The 26,539-nt window shown below is 41.3% G+C and overlaps 1 protein-coding gene across 1 annotated transcript in view; it reads right to left on the bottom strand.

Moving 5' to 3' along the window:
* Positions 1-432: 432 nt before the first annotated feature.
* atp13a3 (ATPase 13A3) overlaps positions 433-26,539 on the bottom strand; it is a 36,152-nt gene continuing 10,045 nt past the window's right edge. The window contains exons 3-34 of the mRNA XM_070960406.1: positions 23,698-23,784; positions 23,429-23,602; positions 22,104-22,337; positions 21,761-21,831; positions 21,514-21,597; positions 21,127-21,196; positions 20,053-20,187; positions 17,555-17,627; positions 16,602-16,733; positions 16,255-16,437; positions 15,734-15,891; positions 14,758-14,946; positions 14,535-14,596; positions 13,752-13,902; positions 13,365-13,484; positions 13,081-13,098; positions 12,595-12,748; positions 11,932-12,052; positions 11,542-11,666; positions 10,531-10,691; positions 10,117-10,245; positions 9,947-10,026; positions 9,703-9,745; positions 9,501-9,610; positions 9,193-9,289; positions 9,031-9,103; positions 8,729-8,906; positions 8,416-8,594; positions 8,222-8,310; positions 7,946-8,026; positions 7,060-7,152; positions 433-5,727 (exon numbers count right to left, since the gene is read on the bottom strand). Of these exons, the coding sequence (XP_070816507.1) occupies positions 5,530-5,727; positions 7,060-7,152; positions 7,946-8,026; positions 8,222-8,310; positions 8,416-8,594; positions 8,729-8,906; positions 9,031-9,103; positions 9,193-9,289; positions 9,501-9,610; positions 9,703-9,745; positions 9,947-10,026; positions 10,117-10,245; positions 10,531-10,691; positions 11,542-11,666; positions 11,932-12,052; positions 12,595-12,748; positions 13,081-13,098; positions 13,365-13,484; positions 13,752-13,902; positions 14,535-14,596; positions 14,758-14,946; positions 15,734-15,891; positions 16,255-16,437; positions 16,602-16,733; positions 17,555-17,627; positions 20,053-20,187; positions 21,127-21,196; positions 21,514-21,597; positions 21,761-21,831; positions 22,104-22,337; positions 23,429-23,602; positions 23,698-23,748 (3,816 nt within the window). The 5' untranslated portion in view covers positions 23,749-23,784 and the 3' untranslated portion in view covers positions 433-5,529. The remainder of the gene's footprint in view (positions 5,728-7,059; positions 7,153-7,945; positions 8,027-8,221; positions 8,311-8,415; positions 8,595-8,728; positions 8,907-9,030; positions 9,104-9,192; positions 9,290-9,500; positions 9,611-9,702; positions 9,746-9,946; positions 10,027-10,116; positions 10,246-10,530; positions 10,692-11,541; positions 11,667-11,931; positions 12,053-12,594; positions 12,749-13,080; positions 13,099-13,364; positions 13,485-13,751; positions 13,903-14,534; positions 14,597-14,757; positions 14,947-15,733; positions 15,892-16,254; positions 16,438-16,601; positions 16,734-17,554; positions 17,628-20,052; positions 20,188-21,126; positions 21,197-21,513; positions 21,598-21,760; positions 21,832-22,103; positions 22,338-23,428; positions 23,603-23,697; positions 23,785-26,539) is intronic.

Below are 26,539 nucleotides of genomic sequence, written 5' to 3'. Positions count from 1 at the left end.
ATGCAGATGTAATTACTTGTTGCTCAGGAAAGATTTTTTTGCATATCAGACAAGAGACACCTCAGGTTAACACATTAGGTTAGTGGGTGTCAAACGTCCAGTCTAGAGTTTAATTTTCACAAGAATTAATGAGATCAAGTGTTTTTAAGTGTTCATTTGCCTCCTGATATACACAAGAAATTATTTAAGCTACAGTTGTGTACTTTAGGGCGAGAGGAGGAACTACACAGGAAGCTGTAAAAATCCCAATTCAGGGGCTGAATCCTCCAAAGGCCACAACTCTAGAATAATGATTACTATGTAATATATGGGCTGACAAGGCCTGTAACATTAAACTGTTGGATATCTTATGTCTGAATTTTTAAACAGGTTCTGCAGCGTTATGATATCCCATTCACGCCCAGTGGATACAAGTTAGTCAGAGACATGCAGTTGACTGTTTCAAGAACATTTATTGAAAAGGAAGAAATCAAGATAAATCTGAATTACAATCCTCAGGGAAAAAGAAATGAAAATAAATAAAAAATAAATTATAAAGTACAAAAATTTTCCAAAAAATGTACATCTCTGCCAATATAAACAACACATATATCCCAGATGAGCCTCTTGCTGAGGTGTGGGAGCTGCAAATAAAAAGCACACCTGAAAGAGCTGACATACAGATGGACTGTAATACAACGTTTTACCAACAGTATATTTTCATTCGGTTTGGGTATCAACTTTTATTATTTTCTTGATGATTACAAATAGACACATTTCCCTGAGGAAACAACATCCACGTGAGGCTTCGTATACTCAGTGGCTGACTCAATCTAAATGCCATTCGATGGTTTGCTTAAAATACATGACATGAACATGACGAGGCCAGTGCTAACTGTCAGTCGGCAAATGTTGTACCTGTATAAGAGCATCGAGGTTTCAGCATTAAATCCATTGCTTTGACATAGCTGTGTCAGAATAAAAGGCAAAACTGTCGCGTAGAAGAAAAGCAATTGTAGTATTTACACTTTGCACGTCATGAAATGGATGAATTTTCTGGGTCCAGGTGCGCAGTTATGACACAGGTGAGACTGAATCGTTTTGCCCCTAGCAGCAATATAATCACTTCAACAATAGACGGCTGACATCGAGCAGCAATACACATTCTTTTGCCAATTACATTTTAATTTGACATGGATGCTAAATCTTTTTAAAAAGTTCTAGAAAAATAAAGTAAAATATGCACATTTAATGAGGAGACAGAAAAAGGACAAGATTGTCAGATGTTGGTCAAATTCTGAGTTCGCTAACACGAGGCGCCGAATACACGACATCAGTCCAATTCCCTTCTTGTGTCAGATCCTTGGTTTCATACAAAGCATTGAGACGAAAGAGAAGCAAAAGAAAAGCTGAGAAGAAGAAGCTGCAGAGACAAATCTTTCCCCTCCAAATGGTTTAACTTCAACTTCCTATAAACTTTACAGTAGACATGTGCTGCATTATGTTTACCCAAGACAGAACAAATATTGATCCAAGTGCCCGATCATACTTCACAATGACTGATTCAGATTGTGAGATAAATGCCCATGATACATGCCCTAATAAGGAAGATCCAATCTAATGCAACTCCATAACAAAAATTACAAAATAAATCCAAGACAGTACAAATCAAAAGTAGACAGACAACTGATTGTAACACAGTACCAAAATAGTAGAAAAACACACCAGCCCTTTGATAATCCAAAAACCATACATTTTTTATATCTAAACCTTTTGACTTTTATGCACGCTCTAGAAATGTACATCTCATATATACAGATAGAATCCAACCTCTAATATTATCATCCACTTCTGCTGAGATTTGACAGAACTGCAGGTGACTATAAAACTTTTCTTCTGTTTTTAAAAGAACCAATACAGACGTGATGAAGAGTCTTTGGAAATAGAATCAATAACCACAGTATTGCATGAAATTTTGTTCTTTACACAACATTCAATTTTAGCCTCAGTAGGTATCTAGGACAAAGAAATTAAACCCTGACAACAAATTTAAAAAGAAAAAAAAAAATTACCACTGCATATTCAGAGGCATAGAAACTCGTGTGTTGGACATCAGCGATGAAATCCAACAGAAATAAGTCATTTTGACTTTTGTTTTTGTTGTTTTGTTTTTTTTTTACAACATATGAGAATCTTCCTGAAAATTGGCACAAGAATGTCAATTTGAGCCATGTTATACATTTCTCACCAGTTTCATCTACAATATATATATATGTATATATCCTTCTCACACTGAAAATGTACCCACAAAATACTACAACAAAATACTATAACTTTCCTCATCAAATAAACAACGAATCCATTCCTAACTATGGTCACATACCACTTTTGAGCTTGTCATTAAAAACAGTATAGATCCCAAATTTCATATGCATTTGTAATATCATTACAAGTATCTCAATAGACAATGGCTTTTAGGAAGCGAGAAACTTCAGATTCTTCAGATATGAAGGAAAAATGATTTTGTTTCTACGTGAATAAAATAATAAATAATCAACGGACAAGCTAAATGCAAAGTCATGTGTTCTACATGATTAAGTGCCGGATAATACAGCGCTGTCACCAGATGTCTCACATATAACTTGCTTCATTTGGAAACACAATGTTACATTTTGTTTGACATTCTTTTGACATGGTGTCTTATAATCACTTATCTGCAGTCTGAAAATAGTTTGGGACAGACTACTTGAAATCATTAGCATTAAACCATGCAATTCATTAAAGGCTGCTATGCAGAGTACACTTATACTGACATTGTGTGTTGGTGTCTTTGCTTTAAAGTGACACTCCACCTTAAATCTGCCTTTTGAGCATCAATCAGAAAGGTTGCATTAAAGGTGGCTGTAAAGAGTTTTGTTTTCTCTTTACAGTCATCTTGAAATCAATCTGTTATAATATTTTCCAATGGCACCAATTTTCATGGCAGCTTACACTAGTGCAGTGTAAATAGATTCTCAGCAGACTGCATTTCACTGTCAGGTTTTTATTAAGAAAGAAGCTTCAAAGGTTTACAGCCACCTTCAAAGTTCACAGGGAGGGAGTGAGTATCTGACACAGACTTTGTGGAGTATCACTTTAAATGTCAAAGAAAGAGCAGTGAACATAAAATATAGCCCTTAACTCTCTATGCAGGTAGCCTATGTGTAATACATGAATACAAGTGTACAGTATATGGTAACCAGCAGCCATATTATGCAGTGTGTATTGTTGCACGAGTGCTCTGAATGTGCCAAGAACAGTGAGCTGATGGGTTGCACAATGCCTTGCCTTGATTTACGATTACGTCAGTCTTCCATAGGAAGAAATTTTGTTTTCAAAAAAAAAAAAGAAAGAAACAAATACAATTAGTACAGCTGGCTTTCTGGAGCCAACCTGACACGTGTTAGCAAATGTAAGACGCTTTGATTTATATGGTCTCATGCCTGTGATTAACTGTCCACAATAACCAGCCAGATTCATGCTGTTTTTTGTGCAGATTTTTTTTTTAAACACAGAGATGTGAATGGAAATGTTTCTTAATTCTACAGTTATGCTGTATTCATAGTAATATTTCTAGTATTGCAACCATCAGAACATGATGATATAGGGAGCTGGCTTCATGCTAGTCATGGTATGCTCTGTCTCCTGTCTGATGTCATCAGATGCTGACAGCACATGGCTCATAGATGCAAAACATAAGACTAAAGGTTTAGAGCCATACTGGCAGCCCATGAGAGGGTAATGCTCATTGCAGGCAATGATGGACGCAGCGTAGAGACAAGTTTGCTGTTGGTGCATCGTTACCACTAACGGGGCAAAAAGGTTTGGCCTGAGGGGAGCGCCAGAGGAAAGGCCATGTTGTTCCCTGTCATACTTGTTAGCATGATATGTTAACACTTGTCATGTGAGTGTGACATGTTAACATTGAGTATGTTAGCGTTAATCTGAAAGCACAGCAGAGGTTGATGAGATTTCAGACAGGTGAAATTTGACTTTTAGTTTTTGCTAGTCTTCTTTGAATTTTTGTACAGAACAATATCTTTGTTTCAAAAACCCTACAGTTAAACTCTGACAAACACAACGGACATCCTGCCACAGGTCCCAGCCTATGGTTGAGAGAGGGCGACCACGTGTGTGTCTCACTGTTCTCCTTTACTTTTAACATGCCATAATGTTTTGAAGGGGTATGAAAGTTGTGGCCAAATTATGAGAAAAATGCAAAACAGATACAGTTTTGTGGTTTCAATCATCGATCTGTGGTACTGTGTTATCTGCCTGGGGTGTGCAATTGAACAAGTTGACTGCAGCCATTCCAAGATTCCCAATCTTCCACAGTGTGCTTGTAAGACTATTTGAATACTGGTCTCAAAAGAGTAATTTCTTTCATCCCTGGGGGTACATGATACGCTTTAAAGCATTTCCTTTTGGTTATGATTCTATGCTCACTAATGAGTGCTTAGGGGCCAGGGAGTGATGCTAGCTCATTCAAATAACTCTCTCTCACTCTCACTCTATATATATGTGCACTAGTTGTATAAGCCCACTACATAGTAGCAATCAGAGCCTGCACCACCTACAATAGGTTAGACTTGTGAAACAAGTTACTCACTGTGTGAATGTCCTAAAAGTGAGGTGGTGGCTGCTCAACAATATAAACATGGAGTGGATTTGCAGCAGATTTTAAAAATTATGATCAGATCCTACACAGTTGCTCAGTAGTCACCAGCCGCATCCTTCACTCCACGCACCCTTAAACCTACAAATCTCCATCTTGAAGTGAAACTTGTTTATGAAGCAATGCTCTAACTCGTCATTCAGTCAGAATGGGTTGTACTTTCAAGGGCCAAAGCACAACCCCTCTTCTAGGCTAGCATCGGCATCATGCTATACTGTACTTTTCCAGGGATAATCCTGAAAGGCTCAGACATGAAAGTAGGCTCTTTTTTACTCTTTGTCTAAAACTGACAGAGTACTGTAGTTGCTCATGAAATTTGAAGACCTTTATCTTGACAATGGTATAAAAGCAAATATTTTCAAACACGTTCTATGAAATTTCTGACAGCACGTCAGAAGCTAGCACTGAAGAGGAATGGGACTTTGGCTCTGTCTTTTACCCCTTTCACACAGGCAAACAGAAGGGATACTACGCTGTCAGCCTGGGTTTGAATGTTGCTCAGCTTTGGTGAACAGAGGACACAATAGGGAATGGGAATTACATTTGATGTTACTGATGTTTAAATGACATTTAAAGACAAGCAAGAGATACCTGAGAGCACGCGAGTGGGCGAGCCAGAGAGAGCATGGGTATTGAAAGAAACTGAAACTTTATTTGGTACTTATGTGTAATGCTTTTGCAGCAATGCCTCTGGAACTACAGTATTAGACATAAGTCTCTGAATGGTGACGGCAATTATCCTATGACAATTCTGCTTGAATGGGTTGAGTGTGTGTTCAATGAACACGTGCTGTATGCATGTCTCCTGTATGAAAGGGGTAGATTAGGGGTGGGTGCTAGGAGTTGATCATGAATTGATAGGTGGAACCGTTTTCTGGGCGGGGCTTGGCTTCAGTGGTGGTGGCTGGCTTTGGAGGCCAATCGGGGTCCACACTGAGCTCCTGGGCCAGATGCATGTAGCGAGCCTTGGGTGTCATCTTGCGTGGGCAACACAGCCAGGACAGACACTTGAACGCCCGCCGGTCAATGCCTTCCTGAAAATACCATAGCCCCAACAACAAACAAATAAATGAAAGGAAAATGACAGAGAGAGGAGGAAAGGGAGGGATGAATGGTTCCATGAACTTGTGTCATATTTTGCTCAGGTTTTCGAAAACATTTTCAGTAATAAATACATATTGGCACAGTGGCATGCTAATAAAACATCTGCATGCAAAATACAAAACTGGAGAGGAGCCATTAGCGTGAGGTAGGCACATGTCCTTACACTGGTATAGTGTAAGAAGTGTGCATGCATGCAAGTCATTCAAAACAAAATTCGGCATGGTAATAGTTTGAGGGAGTTGGCAGGAGATACCTTAAAGAGTGAGGCCACTCCTTAAAAACAAGCTCATGGAGTCAAAGATCAAACAAACAAAAGGATTTCACAGCAGATCTTTAGAGAGTCAAAAAAATAAATGAGTCAAAGTTTCTCAGTAAAATTATAATGGAAAAAAAAGTGAAGGTAGCCTGTTTTTATTTTAAATATACTGTACTTGTTAGGAACCACTGACAGTGTTGACTGACATAGCTATCTAGGACATAGGGAAACTAAGAGATAAGTGCAGCAAGTAGAGCTTAGCAGGGCCCGCAGGCTGAAACTGGAGGTGCAGTAGACGGAGGGAGACGAGGTGGCAATCATCAGTATCCAAGGCAAGTGTTAATAATAATGATGATAATAATAATGCCACGTTTATATATGAATATGCACTTTGAAGTACTTGTAGCTGATGTTTTCCACAACAACGTGTCTGGCACATATCACTCTGCTCTAATATGCTTTTCAGTCATCATATTGCATTGTGATGTATGTCACCACCTTAGGAGCCTAGTTTACAGATTGAGTGTTTAAGTTGCTTTAAATACTAACATGCCTAATAAATTTAACACGTTGACAGCTGAGTGTGGTTATATGGTGGTTTCAAAAGGAGACGAGAGCAAATATTTCCATCATAAACTCATCTCTGTGTAAATGTGTTAAACACTGACCACCAGTTGCCCTAAATTTGAAAATGCAGCAGCTTCAGCAAAAATATTCTCAAATAAAATACTTGCCCATAAGAGCAGTTATGAAGCTCATCTCAAATGGAGCGGCAGAACAGAGTACAACTGTTAAACCCCTGAACAAAAGGCCCATCAGGGGAATACGAGAAGGAGAGGACAGATCAGAATGAGACGGACGTCTCGCACATGCATGTCTCGGTTAGAGGTTAGAATAGAAAGGTGCGGTCTGTAGCATTAGAAGAAGAAGTGGGGACAGAGAGAGGGAACACCACACAAGAGGAAAGATGAAAGGGCTTAAGAAGAAGGTGTCAGATATTCCCAACCTGTGGTGTCGGGGCGGCAGGAGTGACGCCAAAGCTGCCCTGTTTGTCTCGGCTGAACACAAGCTTCCATAAGATGATGTCAAGGACGAAGGTCTATGGAATAGCGCAGTGGGCAGGGGAAAGAATTACAGAGAGGCTAATTTGATTTCACATAGCGTCTGCTACTGTTTCTTGCAAAGAGGCCATCAATTGTTTTTGCAGAGCCACAGTGTGTCAAAGCTTCAAGTTTGCTTCCATTAAGCTGTGTGTTAATACATGTGAGGTTAAAATTTAACTAAACAAATTAGTAAGAAAAGAGCGCATGGATACTATTGTCTCATAAATACTGGAAATTCTGGATTATGCGCAAAATCATCTTCGTCGATTTCATTTTTTTATTCACTTAAAAAGCTGGAAGGGATTTGGGCCGATAGTTTAGGAAATAGCATCGTCTGGGATGTCTGCTAAGCAGTGTATGTATACAAGGGCAACAATCTAAAAAGGAAGGCAGAGGCAGAGTGATACTGCTCCACCAAATGTGGCAGGCCAGCATAATCTATACATTGTCATGCAGCTGTACTGTAATCCATTATTTTCTTAAAGAGCAGCTGTCTGTCCAAAAATTAGACCAGACAAACGTATGCTACTATAGGAATTTCAAAAGCCCCCAAAATTGCATACATTTCACCAAAGATAGCCACATAATTCAAGTGCTAACTGTTGCAGATACTGTAGTTTGTCTCTTTAGAAGACAACAACATTTTCACTTTACAACATTATTTCTTCCCACAAGACTGATCCTGCTGTTGAGCTAAATGAGACAAAGATGAGCACACTGCATGAACAAACGAAAACTGAACATGGGAAAAACGTCTGCTGTTACCATATGTTGAAGTGTGCATCTTACCTCCACCAGAACAGACACAGCAGCATTGATGACAATGATGAGGGAGAGTTTTACTCTCCACTCAAACGGGACACAAACAATCTGTGTGGAAATAGGGAGAGACAGATACTCCAAAGCTGATCATCGGTCAGTCTTAGCTAGAGAGCCTCATTTTAAGGTTTTATGTGACAGCAGTTTTTCAGTTATTAATCAATCAAACGACAGACTGGGTACTAAAAGTATTAAGTTCGGCAGAGCTGAGTAAAAGTTGTAGCTTTCGTGAGTGTGACATCTTACCTCCAGAAACTCATCAATGCTTTCGACAGGGTGGAACATGATGAACAGCAGGAAAACATACAAACTCAAGGCAGACAGCACAAACGGCCCTGAGGAGAGGACAAGCAAGCACAAACACGCATTTGTAACACATACAAAAAACTTTGTCACTATTTTAGGACAGATTCATTCACATTAAGAAGCAGGTTTCTTACAATTCTTGTAGCTAGGCTGCCTGAAGGGTTTGCCCTTTGAGAAAACTATGGCAACAATGAGATACTGGAAGCAGGAGACATAGAAGACGCTGGTATTCTCGAAGTTTTGGATGTTGTGGTCATCCACCTCTGTGTCGTTATGGTCAGACACATTAATGTGCAATGACTGGTTGCAGACACTGTGTGAGAAGAGAGTTTGATTCATGAACAGTCAGGAAACATTTTCAGTTTGGCCAACCCAAATCTGACTGTGTGCATGACATTATTTAAAAGATATGATGAAATGATTCTCAAATCTTATCTCGGTACTCACTCTGTAAGTGGTGTCCAAACTGAGTACCAGGGCTGCTGTCGGACCCAAAGGAATGTTATGGTCTGGAAGCCCAAGCAGATGAGGATCTGGGTCAGCACAGAGAACAGCAGGGGCCCTGAGATCAGACCTGATGGGGGACGACGTGACACCAGTTCTTTCCACGCTGGGTTCAGACTCACTGAAGAGGAGCAGGAACAGGAAAATTATAAGGAAGGAAAATACAAGCGAAACACATAACCATGGTAAAAAAAAAACAAAAACAAAACATATCGCCTTATTGTGGTTAGGTTTCTTATACTGACTGGTAAAGACAATAAGGAGGATGATGGCAATATCGATGAAGAGGAACTGGAAGTCTCCCAGGTTACTGAGGATCTAAGAAACAAAAACAACAGACAGCACAGGTCAGAGACTTTCTCATCCATTCTTCAGCTTCTACTGATTGCGGGAACAGCGTTACGTACAGAGTAGAGGAGAGTGACGCTGATGTACTGGATGATGCTGTAGAGGGCCATGAACTTGAACACACAGAAGGAGGTGATGAGAGCAGCACGACCCTCCCTGTAGAAGCAAGAAACAGTTATCACTCATTACTAAAACAATGAAAATGAAGAATGAAAGCAAAAACTAACCACTAAATCAGCACAATTTTCCAATTATTACTCAATAGTCTATGCCCTCATTAAAACAACTACAAAGCAGTATGCAATGACAATAACACTATCCACCCTGGTGCTTCTGAGGTGAGGTGACACAATTTTGAAAAGACAACCTGATGAGACTGGGGACACAGGAGATGTTGGGGGTCCTGGAGGTGAAGGGAGAGGCTACCGAGGCCTCGAGCTCCGACAGAGAGATGCCCCCATGAGCCCTCTTAAGAGCCTGGGTGAGGAAATTCAGAAATATAGGGTATGTACATCCAGACTGCAATTAAGTAATGCTCATTTTAATCATTTTAAAGAGGCTGTACATACCCCACAGTCATTTGCTCCGTCTCCACACATCCCCACAAAATAGCTGTGAGCAAATAACAAAGAACAGTGACTCTGTGCTCGATGTGACCACATGAACCTTGACAAATTCCATAAAATCAATACTTCACAGTTCCGGTTGATGGCAAATTCTTCTTCTGCTGGCAAGCAGCATATATAGTGGAAGTAACACAAACTAATTTTGACTTAGTAAAGTTTTAAAGCTACGATGTGCGTTTTGACTCACTCTACACCTTGCAGCGCCTCGATGAGCTGGGTTTTCTGGTCTGGAGCCATTCTGGCAAACACTGTCCCATGCAGCACCAACTACACAACACACCATCATGACAGAAAAATGATGTATCATGGAGATAACTATATCCATTGATGTCCACTCTCATTCAAGAGACCTCATACCTTTTGAAGCATGTCGGGGAAATGCTCCTCAATGACGGCAAACGATTTTCCATTCATGGCAAAATGGTACAGCTCTTGTGTTTTGTGCTCATCTACATGACACACATCCTCCAGACTGATGTTTACTTCCTGCCACAGTAAAGAAAGAATGAATTAGAGCCAACTCGTTTTATGATACCAATATGAGTTAGCCTCAATAATTACTATGGAGTTGAACAAAGTCTGGATGTGGAGCCAGAAAACCATTTCATTCAACATATCGGCTCTAATTCGTTTTTCCATCCCTTGGTGTATGTGTGTGTACGCCTGTGTGTGTGTCTGATTGCGCAAGCTTTTTCATCAGTTCCTACTTTTCAATGAGTGTGCTTTGTGCTTGAGCAAGTAACCATGTTAGCATTAGCTCCATCGCATCACCTCCAGGCGAGATGTCTTGCTCGGCTTGTCTGCATATCTCCAGGTGATTTTGGCGGCTTGTCCATTATGGGGAGGGAGGGCATCAGCAATGATGACGGTATCTTGGGGAGGGATCATTCCACAGTCTCGGGCCACGGAGATGGCTGTCAGCATGTTGTCACCTGGATTGGAAATAGAGCACACATTTCTAGATTAGAACATTAGAACCACCAACAATGCAGAAAAAGATAAAATCTCCAAAGACGTTATCGTATTATAGATGAACCGGCTGACGGTATCTAGCTGAGACACAAATGTATGTTCTTACTCTGAAAACTTCTTTGTTTTATGTCACTCTCTTCACCTCATTTTCTGGCAAATACACATGCAGCACAACTATGAGTTTCTCTGGTCCATTCCTTGACAACCCATATTAATATTTAAAAGCGTATGAAGGAGAGGATGTGACTGATGGGGGGGACGGTGAATGGAAACAGGAGCCCATCATAAAGACAGACTGTCTTTCCTTCAAAGGCCTGTGTGGTGACCTTCAGAAGACAGATGACAAGGTCAAAGCCAAGCAGGAAAGTAAAATCCCCTGGTGGATATTGGGAGTTAGTGTGTGCCAGTTACACTGAGCAGCCTAGAAAATGTTATTAGTTGAGACTACAGGTACAGCTGAGTAAATACAGAAGGATTAAGTCTTTTCAGTGCCAATACACAGATTACCAAACTCATTATGCTGCCCGTGTCACAGCAATGCAAGAACTTTCACTAACTACAGGCAGAGAGAGGAAGATTGTGTGTTATGTGCACTGTATATTTGTGTGTGTGTGTGTGTGTGTGTGTGTGTGTGTGTGTGTGTGTGTGTGTGTGTGTGTGTGTTTGCTCTCTTCTGTGACTATATTGATGCCATTGCTGGCTCACTTAAGACTTGTGTGTGTGAATGTGTGTGTGTGTGTGTGTGTGTGTGTGTGTGTGTGTGTGTGTGTGTGTGTGTGTGTGTGTGTGTGTGTGTATACATGGTCTCACCTGTAACCATAACAGTGCGGATGTGTGCTCTGTGGAGGTCCTGTAGCACCCCTGGGGTTTCTGCCTTCAGCTTGTTCTGCATGATGATCAGACCCAGGAACTCCATGTTTGCCTCTATGAGTTCCCTAATTCAAAGGACAAGACGCACAACATTTGCATTTGTGTGAACAAAAAACCTAAAATAACACTGCAGTAATACTGAATTACTTTTAACACAAGAACATCTTCACCTAGTTTTCTTATTTATATATCACAGACAAGAGGAATGCAGGTGTGACAGTGTAACATCAGCAGGGGGAAGTAACATAGTTAAAAAAGCAGCAGCAATCCTCAGAAGTTTTCTGGATCGGTTTAAAATGAAGGTCAAATCAATAATAAACAGTACACTACCTGTTGACGTTCTGGACTTTGTGCCAGGTGAGTTTGGATTCAAGTCGACGATGAGCCAGAGCTATGACCCTGAAACCCTGTTTAGTGTAGCCCTCCAAAACCTCGGCAAAGCTTTCTGGCACTGCAAAACACACAGACATAAAAGTTAAGTTAGAGACAGACAGCAAGAAAAGAAGATACACCAAACACACACATAAAGCGTTTGGATTTAGCTCGTTCATAACAATTCACTGTTAGCATCAAGAGCTCGTATGTGACATATACAAGGAAGCAGCAAGTTCCTGCACTTCTGCAAGTTTGTGTTCTGCTTGTTCAATGGGTTTTAGTACTGTCTCTTGTGGATAATGAGCAATGTTGTCATCGGCTCCAGTGAAAACATATGCTGTGGACCATCATACCCTCTGCTGTGGGCTCTGCTACATTGCTGTCTGTTCTCTGTGTGTGGAGCTGTAAACAGGCAGTGACACAGAGAGCAGAGCAGCAGGGCTCGGCTTTCAGTGGTGTTCCTCATCTACCGCTTTGCTTCGCTTTATTAATAAATTATTGGTTGAAATTCTATCATAAGAACAAGGTGTAATTTTCTCTCGGACTCCAACCGATTGTGCATTTCCAGTGCTGTTCAACACCATAGCAGGTACAGTACCGACACCTTCGACATCTCACCTGTCTCGTTCTTGCAGAGACTTGCCACCACCTCTGGTGCCCCCTTCATGTAGGCATCCATACGTTTCTCTCCCAGCCGACGAGCCACCACACTCATCCTCTGGAGTCCTGAGGAAAAAGGAAACTGGCGCACGATACCGATCTCATACGCTGACTGCACACACACACCCACACGACACACATAAACACAAATAACGGTCTTTATCATTTATGACAAGGAGAAGATTAAATGAAACACGGATAATGCTAATCAGAGACTAATTACAACGTTACTACTAACTTAAATGCTTGGTTGACAAAATCATGACACCTATTAAGAGTAGATACTTTTTTTTTATATTGAACAATTAACAAATTAATTAGCAAATTTTAGGAATTTCAATGAACAAAATGGAATTTACATTATTTATTATTTCTATTTCTGCTCAATTATACTGCTCTTTAAAATCTGAAATCTCAGTTTCACAAAGGTAGAAGGCTACTTACCGAGAGCTCATAAAGTTCCTAGAATGAGAAAAAGAGTCCGTGAGAAACAAATGAAGCAATCACTCAGTGTAGTCAGTTGCTCTTGTTATGCTGTGATGGTAGTGTCTACTGATTTATACTGAAGCTGGTTTTAACCGCAGCCAGTAGTCTGTGGATTTAAGCAACCAAGACTTCACCCCAGCTCTAATATTTCATTTGTATTGTTAGACTGATAGGTCTGTATATACTGTGTGTCAGTTTCAGTGTCTGTAATGACATAATATATCTTGGGTTGCTGTCCATACCATGTCCTGATCTGGTGATGCTGCAGGTTCTGGGGGCAACAGCTGTTTTGGGGGTCGAACCACCGTGGGCATGATTCGGTTGTGGAGAGATGTTTCTTCCTCAGTGGCCTCCTCCAGGATCTGTGCAGACAAAGATTTAAAGAAGACAAGGATCAAGAAAAATGTCTATGCAACAACAGTAGGTATGTAAACATATCTGACACACAGACATAATTAATGTCTTTTAGATGCCCTCTTTCTGTCACACACTGGTGGTCTACACATACCAAACAGTAAAATGGATTCCACAAAGCTTTTTGTCTCCATGTACGTTTTTAAAGGTGGTCTGACTCATCACATTACCACATTCCCAACATTATGCTTTTGGATGGATGCATAGCAACTCACCCAGCCTGTAGCCTCAAACATTTTGAGGTCCAGCGGGTCTCCGGACAGCTGGCCCTCTATTTTGGTCAGAGAGTGGCAGGTGGCCATACAAGCCACAAACTGGGACTTGACGAGATTTTCCTTGTAGGCATTTTCCTCTGACAGGTGGAAACTGGAGAGGCAGGAGAAATGGGAGGTAGACAAGGAAAGCTTCCAGAGGATTTCACGGACAAATCCATCATATCACTCATCATTGCAGCACATGACAATATCTGACAAACAACTATAAAAATTACTCTGCAAACTGACATAATAACACATTTTCTGAGTGGATACTGGTTGGCTGATTATAGATATCTTCTGGTACTTAAACGGTTTCCCTTGGGCTGTTAAAGCACAGGGATTTCAGCATTTACTGAGATTTGGCTTGGATTAAGCCAATTAGACCTACAGAAAAAGATATTCCAGTATATTTTAAATCCTTTCCACCAGTCAATCAGCAAAGCAATACCAGCTCAGCAACAGCTAAACTAAGACAATGGATTTGGATTTCTTTTTTCTTTTTTTTGGGGGGGGGGGGGGCGCTCTTGTAGCCTTTATGATATAGACAGCTGAAGAAAAGACAAGAAAGGGGGCAGAGAGAGATAGAGGGGACGACACACTCAACACATGGCACACCCTACCAGCTGAGCTACAGGGGCACCCCTGCATTTGGATTTCTAAGGTATCTTTGGTATGCAGCCACAATGCATTGAAACACTGGTAGTTCTATGTTCGATAAATTAAGAGTAGAGATGAGCTTACCTGCCATTCTCAACCCTCTGGACTCCCCATAGGTCTAATCCATCTTCTGTAAGAGTTCCAGTCTGTACGTACAGAGAAAGTAGAACTTAACAGAGTTTTACTGAATCAAATCAAATAGAATTAAATACATATTGATTACCATAAGATGTTGGTGCCATCAATTTTAGTTAAGTGGCAATAATCTAAAGAGCAAAAACAACAGTCATGCAACCACTAGTCGCACCTTGTCAAAGCAGACCAGATTTATTTGTCCGCAGATATTGATCCTCTGTGGGCTGATGCAGAAAATGCCGATGCGTTTGAGGCGTCGCTGGGCGTACACAATGCCGGCTGTCATGGCTGCCGGCAGGGCCGGTGGCACAGTGATGGTGATGATGTCCAGGGACTCAATAACGATGGTCTTAGCTGGCACCTGGGGCAGGTAGAAAGGAAAAACAAAACTTTTGCATTTTTTGAAAATCTCTTGTCTTTGATTGCTGGAATTCACAGCTCCAGCACGCTCAACTGCTAAAATCCAGGTTTGATAGTCAAATATGTGGCATTTCAGTGGTACAGCAAAGCTCTAGGTTTTCTCATTTGATTATTCATGTTAACAACAAATCCAAAGCAAAGATCCAAAATGGCTGATCCTCTAAGTCTAAAGGTAATCCCACAACAAGCCTATAATCACACAAGTGTTACAGAAAAGGGAAAACTAAATGTCTCAAACAGTTCACATTCAGCAGCACAGTGATTCAGAAATGTAGTACCATGCTGTGTGTTGTAGAAAAAGCATTTGCATAATATTGCACCAAGGGAATGGCTAAAATGGCTAAATTGCTAAAACAGCAGTCAGTGACTTAACAAAGAAGAGGACTCAGTTGGGATGCTGTGCAACACTTTGCTAACATGTCATAAAAAACCTGATGGGGCATCTGTTACTGAGCATCTGTTCTGAAGCGATTCTGTCACAAAAATCTCTTTATTTGAGTTTCAAGCTTCAGCCAGAGTGAGAAAAAAATCCACCTTGCATGAATTCTGTTTTAGAAAAAAAAAAAGTTTGCATTGTCATCAGGGATACAAAGCAGAGCAGCAAAGAGAGCGAGTGTTGCAAAATTTGATTTTCTTCCAGTTGCACATTCATTCACCTTTACTTCTAAAACTCTGAACCCATGTAACTCAAAATAAGAGATTCATCTGCTCGTCACCTCTTAGATTACCTTGTTCATGATGCTGAGGACAATGGAGTAGACAAAGCCAATTCCAGCCACAGCCACCAAACACAACAGGAAGAGGTAGGCATCGCGGTACAGCTTGAAGTCGGTGGGTTTTGGGTAAAGAATGGAGCGCACAAGCTGGCCTTTGGCTGTGCTGAAACCTGGAAAAAACAAGATGTGAGAAGTTTTGGGTGAAAAAGGTTTTCAATATTTGATGAAACACACACATTTGAGTCTTCTAATAATGTCTCCAATGTTAATTTAATATTTAGTGGAGCACATAATGTGGTGGCTTCCTTAGTGAAATGGGTATTTCTGACCTCTGCAAATGCTGCAATTCTCATGAAGTGAGTGGCGTCTTAGTAAAACTTAAATGTATAAAAGCACATTTGAATAGCTCTCTCTTTTAGGACCAAAGTTTCTTCACAAAGCATCAAGGAAATTTAAACCAATTCAATGATCATCGAAACATTAACAGAATTAATATTTCTAAATACATAGAGTATCCCCTGACCCGCACCTACCTGTGCGGACCACCACAGCTTTGACCAGCTCGCCTGTGTAGAAGCGGGTCTGGATGACGTGGGTGCCACAGAAGAGTGTGTGTCTCTTATGCTCCTCTGTGTTGTAGGCACTGTCAGTCTCCTCCCCACTCTCCCCTGGCGCTGGGTTTGGGAGGTTAGTCTTTGTCACAGGAACGCTCTCACCTGATTGGGGGGGTAGACTGATATTAGGACTGGAGATTTACAAGAAGAGTATTTTGCTGTTTGGAACCTCCTGCGGTCACTGGTTATGTTTACCTATAGATATCAAATATTCCAACAGCTTCTCTCCCTTGTTAGAGTTAGCAGACTGAGATTTCGGCTCTAACCTGTGAGCATGCTTTCGTTGACGATGCAGGTGCCGCTGACCAGCACGGCGTCACATGGCATGATGGTCCCATTGCTGGGGATGACCATCACATCACCGGGCACCAGATCAGTAGACAAAATCTCTTCGATATCTGCCAGGAAGGGGGGGTGCAATGGAGGAGTGGAAAGAGTAAATATGTACATTAATTACAGACAAGTGGAGAACAGTGTGGTTAACAAAATAAAAGACAAAAAAATCACAAGTGTGGATAAAGGTGAAAAGTGTGCCAATGAGTCAACAGCAGCAGATGGTGGAGAGGGTGGGGGTGAGAAAGGAGATATTTTGTGTGTCAGAGCCCCAGAGTCTTGCTCAGCACATCTCTCATTACTCACGGCTCTCTAGCTAGCAGGAAAAAAAAGCTGAGGCATCACAAGCAGGGGCCAGTGCAGTAGATGAATGCATAAACAAAAACATGAGAGGTACGCAATCTTCCACAACAATGCTTCTAACTGATTCTGAACAGGAGTTTTATTAAGTGGCTACAGTTAATCAGACACCTGATGAGACTGTCAATGCTTATGCATCACTCCTGCAGGCACAATTACCCATTTTACAAAGCATCCAAACATAAAAAAAAACAAGTGTAGAAGCCTTAAAGAGTGTTTTTAAATGCATATACACATGCTACACCCACTGTCTAACACACAGACTCTCTCTCCAAGCCTGCATTGTCCCACCCTCGCAGCCATCTGGAGGACAGCCAAAGCAGGGTGACTGTGTAATTGTGTCTGGCCGAGCACAGACGCAGAAAAATGTCTACTAGGCTTGGTTAGGAAAGCACTCTTCAGAAAAGCAGGAAACCGAGCAGAATAACACATGCAGTGTATTACTATTAAAATGACTCTACTGAGGCCATCAGCAAAAACAAATAAATAAAAAAGAACAACACCAAAAACAAAAATATCTACAAACCATTGTTGGCTCGGCATACAGACACACGGACAATACTGTGAGCTGCCACCATATCGTGAAGCATGACGTATTGCTGGAAAAAAGGAACAAAGAAAACCATTGAAAAACTTTGGACAGCTTCTCAAATCCCATGAGCACCTGTGTGACTGTGAGGGTGTATTTGTCAGAGTTTGTTAATTTTGAAGTCAGGGGCAGCAGACAGTGGTCAGATGAGCCTTTATGCTATCCTGAAAACCCTGGAATAGACACGAGCGGGGCAGTGAGCGTGTGCTGTTTTTAAGTTTGTGTTCCTGAGATTCTTTTTTGTACTGCTTAGTACATTCTGTACAGTTTCATTCAGCAGAATCACACTTTTGTCAAAGCCAATCTGAGATAAAAACAACACAATAACATATACTGATATAATGTGCATGAGATATAAGACATACATGACATATGAGATGCAAATGATCTGGTAATGTAAGTCCTGGTCTGGTCGCCCGTGGCTAATTTTAGAATTACGGCTTATATCTGCCAGATCCATCGCCGTCTGTCTTGCAGCTTGAGCAGGTCCATGGTTCGATTTCCTACATGGCTGCTATCTAAAGAGCAGTTTTAAACTGTAGAGAGCTTGTCTGACTATTACTGGAGTAGTAATTAACATGTTGTGGTTAATTATGGTCTTGACTGAGACTGCTGTGACATAACAATTTTTCTCCAGCCATCATACAATTACACCAAGTAATCCTGCCTTAAAATAAAACTACATGAATCATATCCCAGTCACAAACTGTGATACAGTCGTATGAAAAAGTTTGGGCACCCCTGATCATTTTCAAGATTTTCCTTTATAAATCATTGGTTGTTCGAATCAGCAATTTCAGTTAAATATATCATATAGCAGAAAAACACAGTGATATTTGAGAAGTGAAATGAAGTTTAAAGGATTTACAGAAAGTGTGCAATAATTTCTTAAACAAAAGCAGACGGGTGCATAAATTTGGGCACCCCAACAGAAAAATTACATCAATATTTAGTAGATCCTCCTTTTGCAGAAATAAAAGCCTCTAAACGCTTCCTATAGCTTCCAATGAGGGTCTGGATTCTTGTTGAAGGTATTTTTGACCATTCTTCTTTACAAAACATCTCCAGTTCAGTCAGGTTTGATGGTTTCCAAGCATGGACAGCCCGCTTTAAATCACACCACAGATTTTCAATAATATTCAGGTCTGGGGACTGAGATGGCCATTCCAGAACGTTGTACTCGTTCCTCTGCATGAATGCCTTAATGGACTTTGAGCAATGTTTAGGGTCGTTGTCTTGTTGAAGTATCCAGCCCCGGCGCAACTTCAACTTTGTCACTGATTCTTGAACATTGTTTGCAAGAATCTGCTGATACTGACTGGAATCCATGCAACCTTCAACTTTAACAAGGTTGCCAGTTCCTGCACTGGCCACACAGCCCCACAGCATGATGGAACCACCACCAAATTTTACTGTGGGTAGCAAGTGTTTGTCTTGGAATGCTGTGTTCTTCTTCGGCCATGCTTACCGCCCCTTGTTATGTCCAAATAACTCAATTTTAGTTTCATCAGTCCACAGCACCTTATTCCAAAATGAGGCTGGCTTGTCCAAATGTGCTTTAGCATACCTCAAACGACTCTGTTTGTGGCGTGTGTGCAGAAAAGGCTTCTGCCGCATTACTCTCCCATACAGCATCTCCTTGTGCAAAGTGCGCTGAATAGTTGAACGATGCACAGTGACACCATCTGCAGCAAGATCATGTTGTAGGTCTTTGGAGCTGATCTGTGGGTTGAGTTTGACTGTTCTCACCATCCTTCGCCTCTGCTTATCTGAGACTTTTCTTGGCCTGCCACTCCGGGCCTTAACTTGAACTGTGCCTGTGGTCTTCCATTTTCTCACTATGTTCCTCACAGTGGAAACTGACAGCTGAAATCTCTGAGCCAGCTTTTTGTATCATTCCCCTAAACCATGATGTTGCACAATCTTTGTTTTCAGGTCATTTGACAGTTGTTTTGAGGCTCCCATGTTGCCACTCTTCAGAGAAGATGCAAAGAGGAGAACAACTTGCAACTGGCCACCTTACATACCCTTTCTCATGATTGGCTTCACCTGTGTATGTAGGTCAAGGGTCAATGAGCTTACCAAACAAATTTTGAGTTCCAATAATTAGTGCTAAAGGTATTCAAATCAATAAAACAACAAGGGTGCCCAAATTTATGCACCTGCCTACTTTTGTTTAAGTAATAATTGCACACTTTCTGTAAATCCTATAAACTTCATTTCACTTCTCAAATATCACTGTGTTTTTCTGCTATCTGATATATTTAACTGAAATTGCTGATTCGAACAACCAATGATTTATAAAGGAAAATCTTGAAAATGATCAGGGGTGCCCAAACTTTTTCATACCACTGTATATGAGGGGCTAACTGCTGTCTGTGTGTGAACATGTGGCAGGAAAAAACGGCTGATAAAGAACATTTTGCGGAGCTCACCTTTTTGATGGTGTACAGAGAGGTAGCTATGGATATGACCGACATGAAAACAATGGCCACAGCATAGTAGTAATACTCATCGGCACTCCACAGGATCACACTGAAGAGCTGGAAGATGTAGAAAGGGTTGAGGACCTGCAGGAGGAGACACAGATAGAGAGATTAGTGTGGCACATGCATAAGAGCATGCAGATCCAGCTACAATACGTTTAAAAACAGAGACTTCTACTTAAGGACATGATCAAGCTGTTACCAGGACAGTAAGGGGTGAAAGAATGTGCTCAATATAAACGATCAAATTCCCATATGTCAGCATAATTCTCGCTGATACAATGTATATTTATTACATGTAATTAGGCATTAAGTAAAATGCTAATAAAGCAGGGTGGGATTTGATATACATGACAATTGGGTGGCGTCACCACAGTTGTCTGAATGTGATTTGTGACTCACATTACTGTGTTGGTCTGCAGGGGCCATTACCTATAGCACTTGTCCAGCAGAAATATATAGTAAGAAGATATCCCAAATAGTTTACTTTAGGTCTCTACATCTATGAGCTGAGAAAGAGTCAAAATTAGAATGATAAGCTAACAAATCATATTTGAGAGGCCAGAATATAAAGGAGCTAGTGAATATTTTGGCATTGTTAATTAAAAATGACATACAATTATTGATTATTAAGATGACTGCAGATGAATTTTTTGCTCAACTAATTGAACAGTTGACTAATTATTTCAGTGCTTCTTGGAAGCTGAAATTTGTACTAATAAATAGTTTAATTAAATAATTGAACAAATGGCACATACAGTTAATTAATATGCTTCATAAATAATCAGTATTTCTTTCAAGGCTAGTACAAATGAATAGCATACAGTCAGAGATCTTCTAATCATTAACAGTTGCAGAAAAAATGTCCACTGTACATAACATGTACTGCTTAATGTTCTCATAATAGAACCATTAATATCTGGCATAAGAAACTGTTAATTGTGCAAATATCCTTGCAAAAAAAGGAAAATTCTGACTGAGTTCAAGAAAATGCTGCATCTGTTAATGCAAACTGGGCCGTACCTCTTTGATAAGCAGCTTGAAAACAGAAGGCACTTTCACTGCAATTTCATTCACTCCGAAGAACAGTCTCCTGACAAAAGGTGAGAGGCACATTCATCAGTATTTTTGAACCACACCGTCACATCTAAACATACACACAGACACGTGCACACAATATATAGAGACACACAACAATGTACAAAGGTCAACAGGAAGCTGGTTTTAAATTATCTGGGCTCTGTACAGCTATCATTTTCAAATGTCCACAGAGACGTCCTCTGGCCACTTCAGAGGAATCCCTGTGGACATCCGAACTGACAAAACCAAAGACAATGGAAAATGTCCTCCTGTCTGACTGTTTAGACTTGTGGGCTGTAAAACCAATCCTTCAGACAGGTAAGATGTTACCTGTACTCCTGCTGGTTCCTGGTCAGGCCTACACTGTGCTCCGTGTGGAGGGTGGAGCAGCTGACCTGCAGATCCTCCACGCCGCTGTGAGGGTAAAACGAGTTACTAAAGCTGGAAGTGCAAAGGCTTGTTTTGCTTGTTTTACTTTACAGAGGGATGTATCATTACTTACTTACTCCAAGGGAAAGTACAAAACTGCTTCAAAAATAGCTCATAAAACTTCTGCAGATAATCAAAGAACGCTTACGTTAAAACTTCAAAGTTCTGCACCTCGTCGTTCCAATAATACTTTGTGCTGTGGAAGGTAAAATAGCGAATCTAAGGGAAACAGAACGGGGAGGGGCAGAGGGAAGAAGCAGAGCTGGCTTAGACTTTTGACACATCAGGTATCATGGAATGAATGTGGTCAATTTGTGATATCTCAATATCATAAATATGGAGTATAATAACACTTGATTAAAACATGGAAACCATTCAATCCACTTGCACTGGCAGGTGGCTGCCAATTTCAAAGGCGGTTTATGGTTTCCATCCCTGGTGTGTCGACAGTGTGCATGTAAATACAGTGTACTGGCCAGACATGTGCCTACCTGTGTAGGCTGGTAGTCTGCAAATCTTCTGATGAGCTCCTGAGCGGGGCTGCCATCGGAGGGGTGGGGGGTATGTCCATTGGCCAGAGGGGGGGAGGCAGGGGAGGAGAAGGGGCAGGTGGGGGAGGAAGAGGAGGAGGGGGAGGTGGTCTGGGTCTCCAGGCTGTGGAAGGGGTTGCTCCCGGGGGCCAGCATCACTCGCACCCTGGCCAAAAACCAGCGCCGGAACTCATCCTGGTCAAACCAATGCACACAAAGTTGTAGTGCCATGTCTTTAGTACATTTCTGCCAAGGCAGCCTCTAACATGAACATCCAGATATATATAACATGCGCCCTCATGTTTCCCTCATGTATCCACCTTAAAATACATTTGGTGCTCGGCAGGTGTTATTTTGAGACCCTGACTTACCCCACCTAAACCTAACTCTAACCATAACCCCAAACCATATTCCTATTTCTGAAAAAGCCTTGTTACAAATGGAGCAGTTGCAAAATCTCTCCACATGAAGGTTGCTCCCAATACTTTAACTCTCATTCAACACCCACAATCACAAATTTGGCTTCATTCACAGGCATGTATACAAGCACATGGACACAAGCATGAGACCAACACTGAGAGAAAGGAATGTACATGCACACACACACCCACACACACCCACACACACACACCCACACACACACCCACACACACACCCACACACACACACACACACACACACACACACACACACACACACACACACACACACACACACACACACACACACACACACACACACACACACACACACACACACACACACAGATGTTATGGACACACTGTTGGGCACATGCTTAAGTATCTGTACTGGTGTGACTGTCGGCAGGAATTAGTCAGTCTCAATGTATTTACTGTGCTACTACAATAGATCTGCTGTATTCACACACAGTTCAAAAAGCACATGAGTTTGAGGTCTATATCTTCTTCCATATGCAAAGCATTTGGACTGAACTCTTCTGTGGTTAACTGGTTTGGGGGGGGGGGGGGAGAACCCTGAGAGAGTTATATGTCAAACTGGCAACTGTATCAACTGTGCTTGCTACATGTCTGAAATCAGTCTATAGATTAACAAAACAGGCCTGAAAATTAACAAATATAAAATAACTACAATTTAAATTCCTTGACATTTTGGTCTTTTCATTCATCACCTGTGTTCACTGCTTTACCATCAATTCAATATGGCTGAAAATGGCTGAAACAATCAATCAATTACCCAAGTACTCACAAATTCCATTTCCTGTTGATGGAAAAAAAACTGATTAAGCAGCTCTACTTGCAACCTACCGTGGAGCGCAGCAATACCACTTCGGCATCACGTGCTGTGGTACGAATGCAGGTGGATTTGACGCACCACTCTGGCATCCAGTAGAGCAGCAGGAGGAGGAAGCCCCCTGTACACAGCACCCCGAGGCCCACCAGGGCCATCCGCCAACGACACAGACGGTAGCCCTGCAGCTCCTAAAGGGTGGAAGGAGACAAGTGGGTGCAGTCTGATAAGTCAGAAAGCATGAATACCAACATTGGCACTGATGTAACATGAAAAACAGGCATACCATCTCCTCCTCTTCCCCTTTGTTGAGGACTTTTAGGTCTTCCTTCTCCATGCTGCAGAACAGTTTGCCAAGCCCCTCCCTTAGTCACTGCAAACAGGCAAAATGTCAGCGTGAACAATGTGGAAAAAAATGTCTTCACTTGTTCTTTTCTGTCCCTTTCCTTTGTCTGCCCACAAGATTTTCTTTCACTTTAGCGCACAGCACTTTAGCTGTGTGCGTCGTGCATGCCATGCGTGTTCTCCAGCCTTTGCCACCTTTGTCATCAAAGAAATCCAGGGAAAACCCGGATAGACTTCACAGTTGGGGTTTATAAACTGAAACACTGTGCAGCCAATTACCATATATAGAAATCTGGTATCATAATCTAGTGGCACAGTGGTGGTGTAGAGCCAAATGGGTGACATGTGTGGCACTGGTCACCCTTGAAATCGGATTAGCCAGCCTTGCTCCCACTCCAAACGCGCCACTGATTATTTAACTCGGACTAACACACTGAAACAATCTAAAATGTAAGACTGCATTATTTCAAGTAACAAAAGCAACTTCTATGACAGAGGTGGAAAGTCGTCACGCTGGCTGCCCACTGCAAGAGGAGGGGGAGAGAGATTACATTGTGTATTTCAGTGGTGCTTCTAGACTTACTGTAGGCTACTTGTTGCATTGCTCCTTGGGAGTTCATTGCACTGCTCTATTGATTTAACAGACAATATAAAAGCATGACAGAATTAGAAACCAACAAGATTGACTTTTTTTATGTGTGTTGAATTATTTGCTTTTTTCGGCTCGACCTACATTTAATTTTGAATCAATGAAAGTGACGTGAGCAGAGCTTCCCATTAGTGCATCGTGGAAGATTTTAATGTTATGGACAAACGCAAGAAATTCCAATCAAATATTATCTGTAATTATGGATCCGATTTTGCAATGTTTTTGTTTTCAAGTGACTAATGGAGACAACAGTTTTTGAAATTGGTCCAGTATTGAACGAGAGGACTGCAGCTGGCAGGTTGCAATGTGATCCCTCTGGATGTTTGCGCACTGTCAATGTACGTCCACTAAAAGTGTTTGTTTTTGCCACTGGCAGCATCACCTTTTAGTTAAAGAGTAAGATCCTCATTGTTTCACCCGGAACAGCCGCTATATTGCTCTTGCCAAAGCCACCAGACTCCATTTACAGAAACCTTAAAACCTTAAAACATATCATCATAAAACACCCTTCATTCTAACATGACAGAAGCAAAATAAAACCCACCACAACCGTCTCAGTTTGTCTTTCACCATCTCAACAATCATTGTCAACTGCTTTGGCTGAAATAAACTCTTAATTCACCAACTCGGGAGAGGAGCGAGAGAGGGCGGACATCAGAGAAGCAGCCAGAATATTTTCGCATCCAACTCAGGAATTATTTTCATTGGACACTATAGATAGATACAGATTTAAAAATGTCAGACTTACACAGATTTTCCCGTTTTTTTTTTTTTTTAAAAAAAGGTATTTACTCGATAACAGAAACTCTGCTGCTTTTTTCACAATCAAATATTATTTTTCACAATCAAATGTCTGGATTTTTTCCCTAGTACACAGTATAACAAATCACAGGCAGGGTTTTATAGTAAACAGTTACAACCAGATGTGGTGACAAGGTTCACTCAACAACCACAACACTGCTTAACTGAATTGTGTCTAGTGATGAGAGTCCTGTCCTGAGACATGCAACTTCTACATGTTGCTGCTCTTGGTAAGAGCCTTGGCTCAATGTCTGAAATGCTACCTTACAGTTAATAGTCAGTAAGTATATAGGTATTATCAGAAACTGGAGGTGAATGAGATTGCAATGCATTTAACCAATCACTCTGAAGAACCTTGGCATGAAATATCAAAATTGTTCAGTTTCACCTATATTAATGTCAAGAACAAGCTTCAGTGAGGAACAGTGAAGTGTGAACTCTTTAACTGTCAATGGCAAAAAAGCTATAACGAAGGAAGACATTATCGTAACAGAGGTTGGTAGCTCATAGGAGCGCATGGGACACGCTTCAACTACAAGAATGCACGGCACTTCCCAGACAGCTGCTTGACCTCGCAACACCTGAGATCGTATCGTGAGAGTGTCACACAGTCTCACACAGATCAACTGAGTCATCAAATATGTGTGTTACCCAATATCAAGCTCGTCCCCATTTCCTCCTCTCAGTTGTCCCCATGGACTAGCCACCTGCCAAGGAAGGCACGCTGTCACTTTGTGTGTGTGTGTGTGTGTGTGTGTGTGTGTGTGTGTGTGTGTGTGTGTGTGTGTGTGTGTGTGTGTGAATTCTGCATCGATACTGACAGAGAGGGGCATCTAGACCAAGAGATGAACAGGCTCTTGGAAACACCAGTTAGGCTGCAGATAATCTGTCTATGTGGCTAAAAGCACAAGCAAGCTCCTGCAGGTTACTGTGCTATCTTGTTGTTCATGTATTGTACTACGGAGAAACAGTGAAGCTGATTGTGTGCAGAGTCAAACTGACTAAGTAGTGTGACAGAGAGGCTAATGGCTTCAAAGTCAGGGGTTGATAATCAGTTAATAAATCAGATACATGACTTACATCAAATGTAAGGGACACAAAACAGAAACAAACGCAAACAGGAAAGAACACAAAAACAACATGGAGTGACACAATCACAGGGAGAGTCAGAATACTCTGACCCCAAGTGTAACTGAGGGGTGCTTGATGTGTTAGGGTGCCCATATGGTCATCCTGCTACTGCCCCCACCACCCTCGAATGCTCACTGATCCTGTATCACTGCTCCCCACACGCAGATTTTATCTGTCAGCTGCACCCGGTTGGACTTTTTCT

This window comes from Chaetodon trifascialis, chromosome 4, assembly GCF_039877785.1.
Source record: "Chaetodon trifascialis isolate fChaTrf1 chromosome 4, fChaTrf1.hap1, whole genome shotgun sequence".
In the NCBI taxonomy this organism is placed as follows: domain Eukaryota; kingdom Metazoa; phylum Chordata; class Actinopteri; order Chaetodontiformes; family Chaetodontidae; genus Chaetodon; species Chaetodon trifascialis.
Note: the sequence above shows the minus strand (reverse complement) of the source record. Positions and strands in the feature narration are given on the sequence as shown.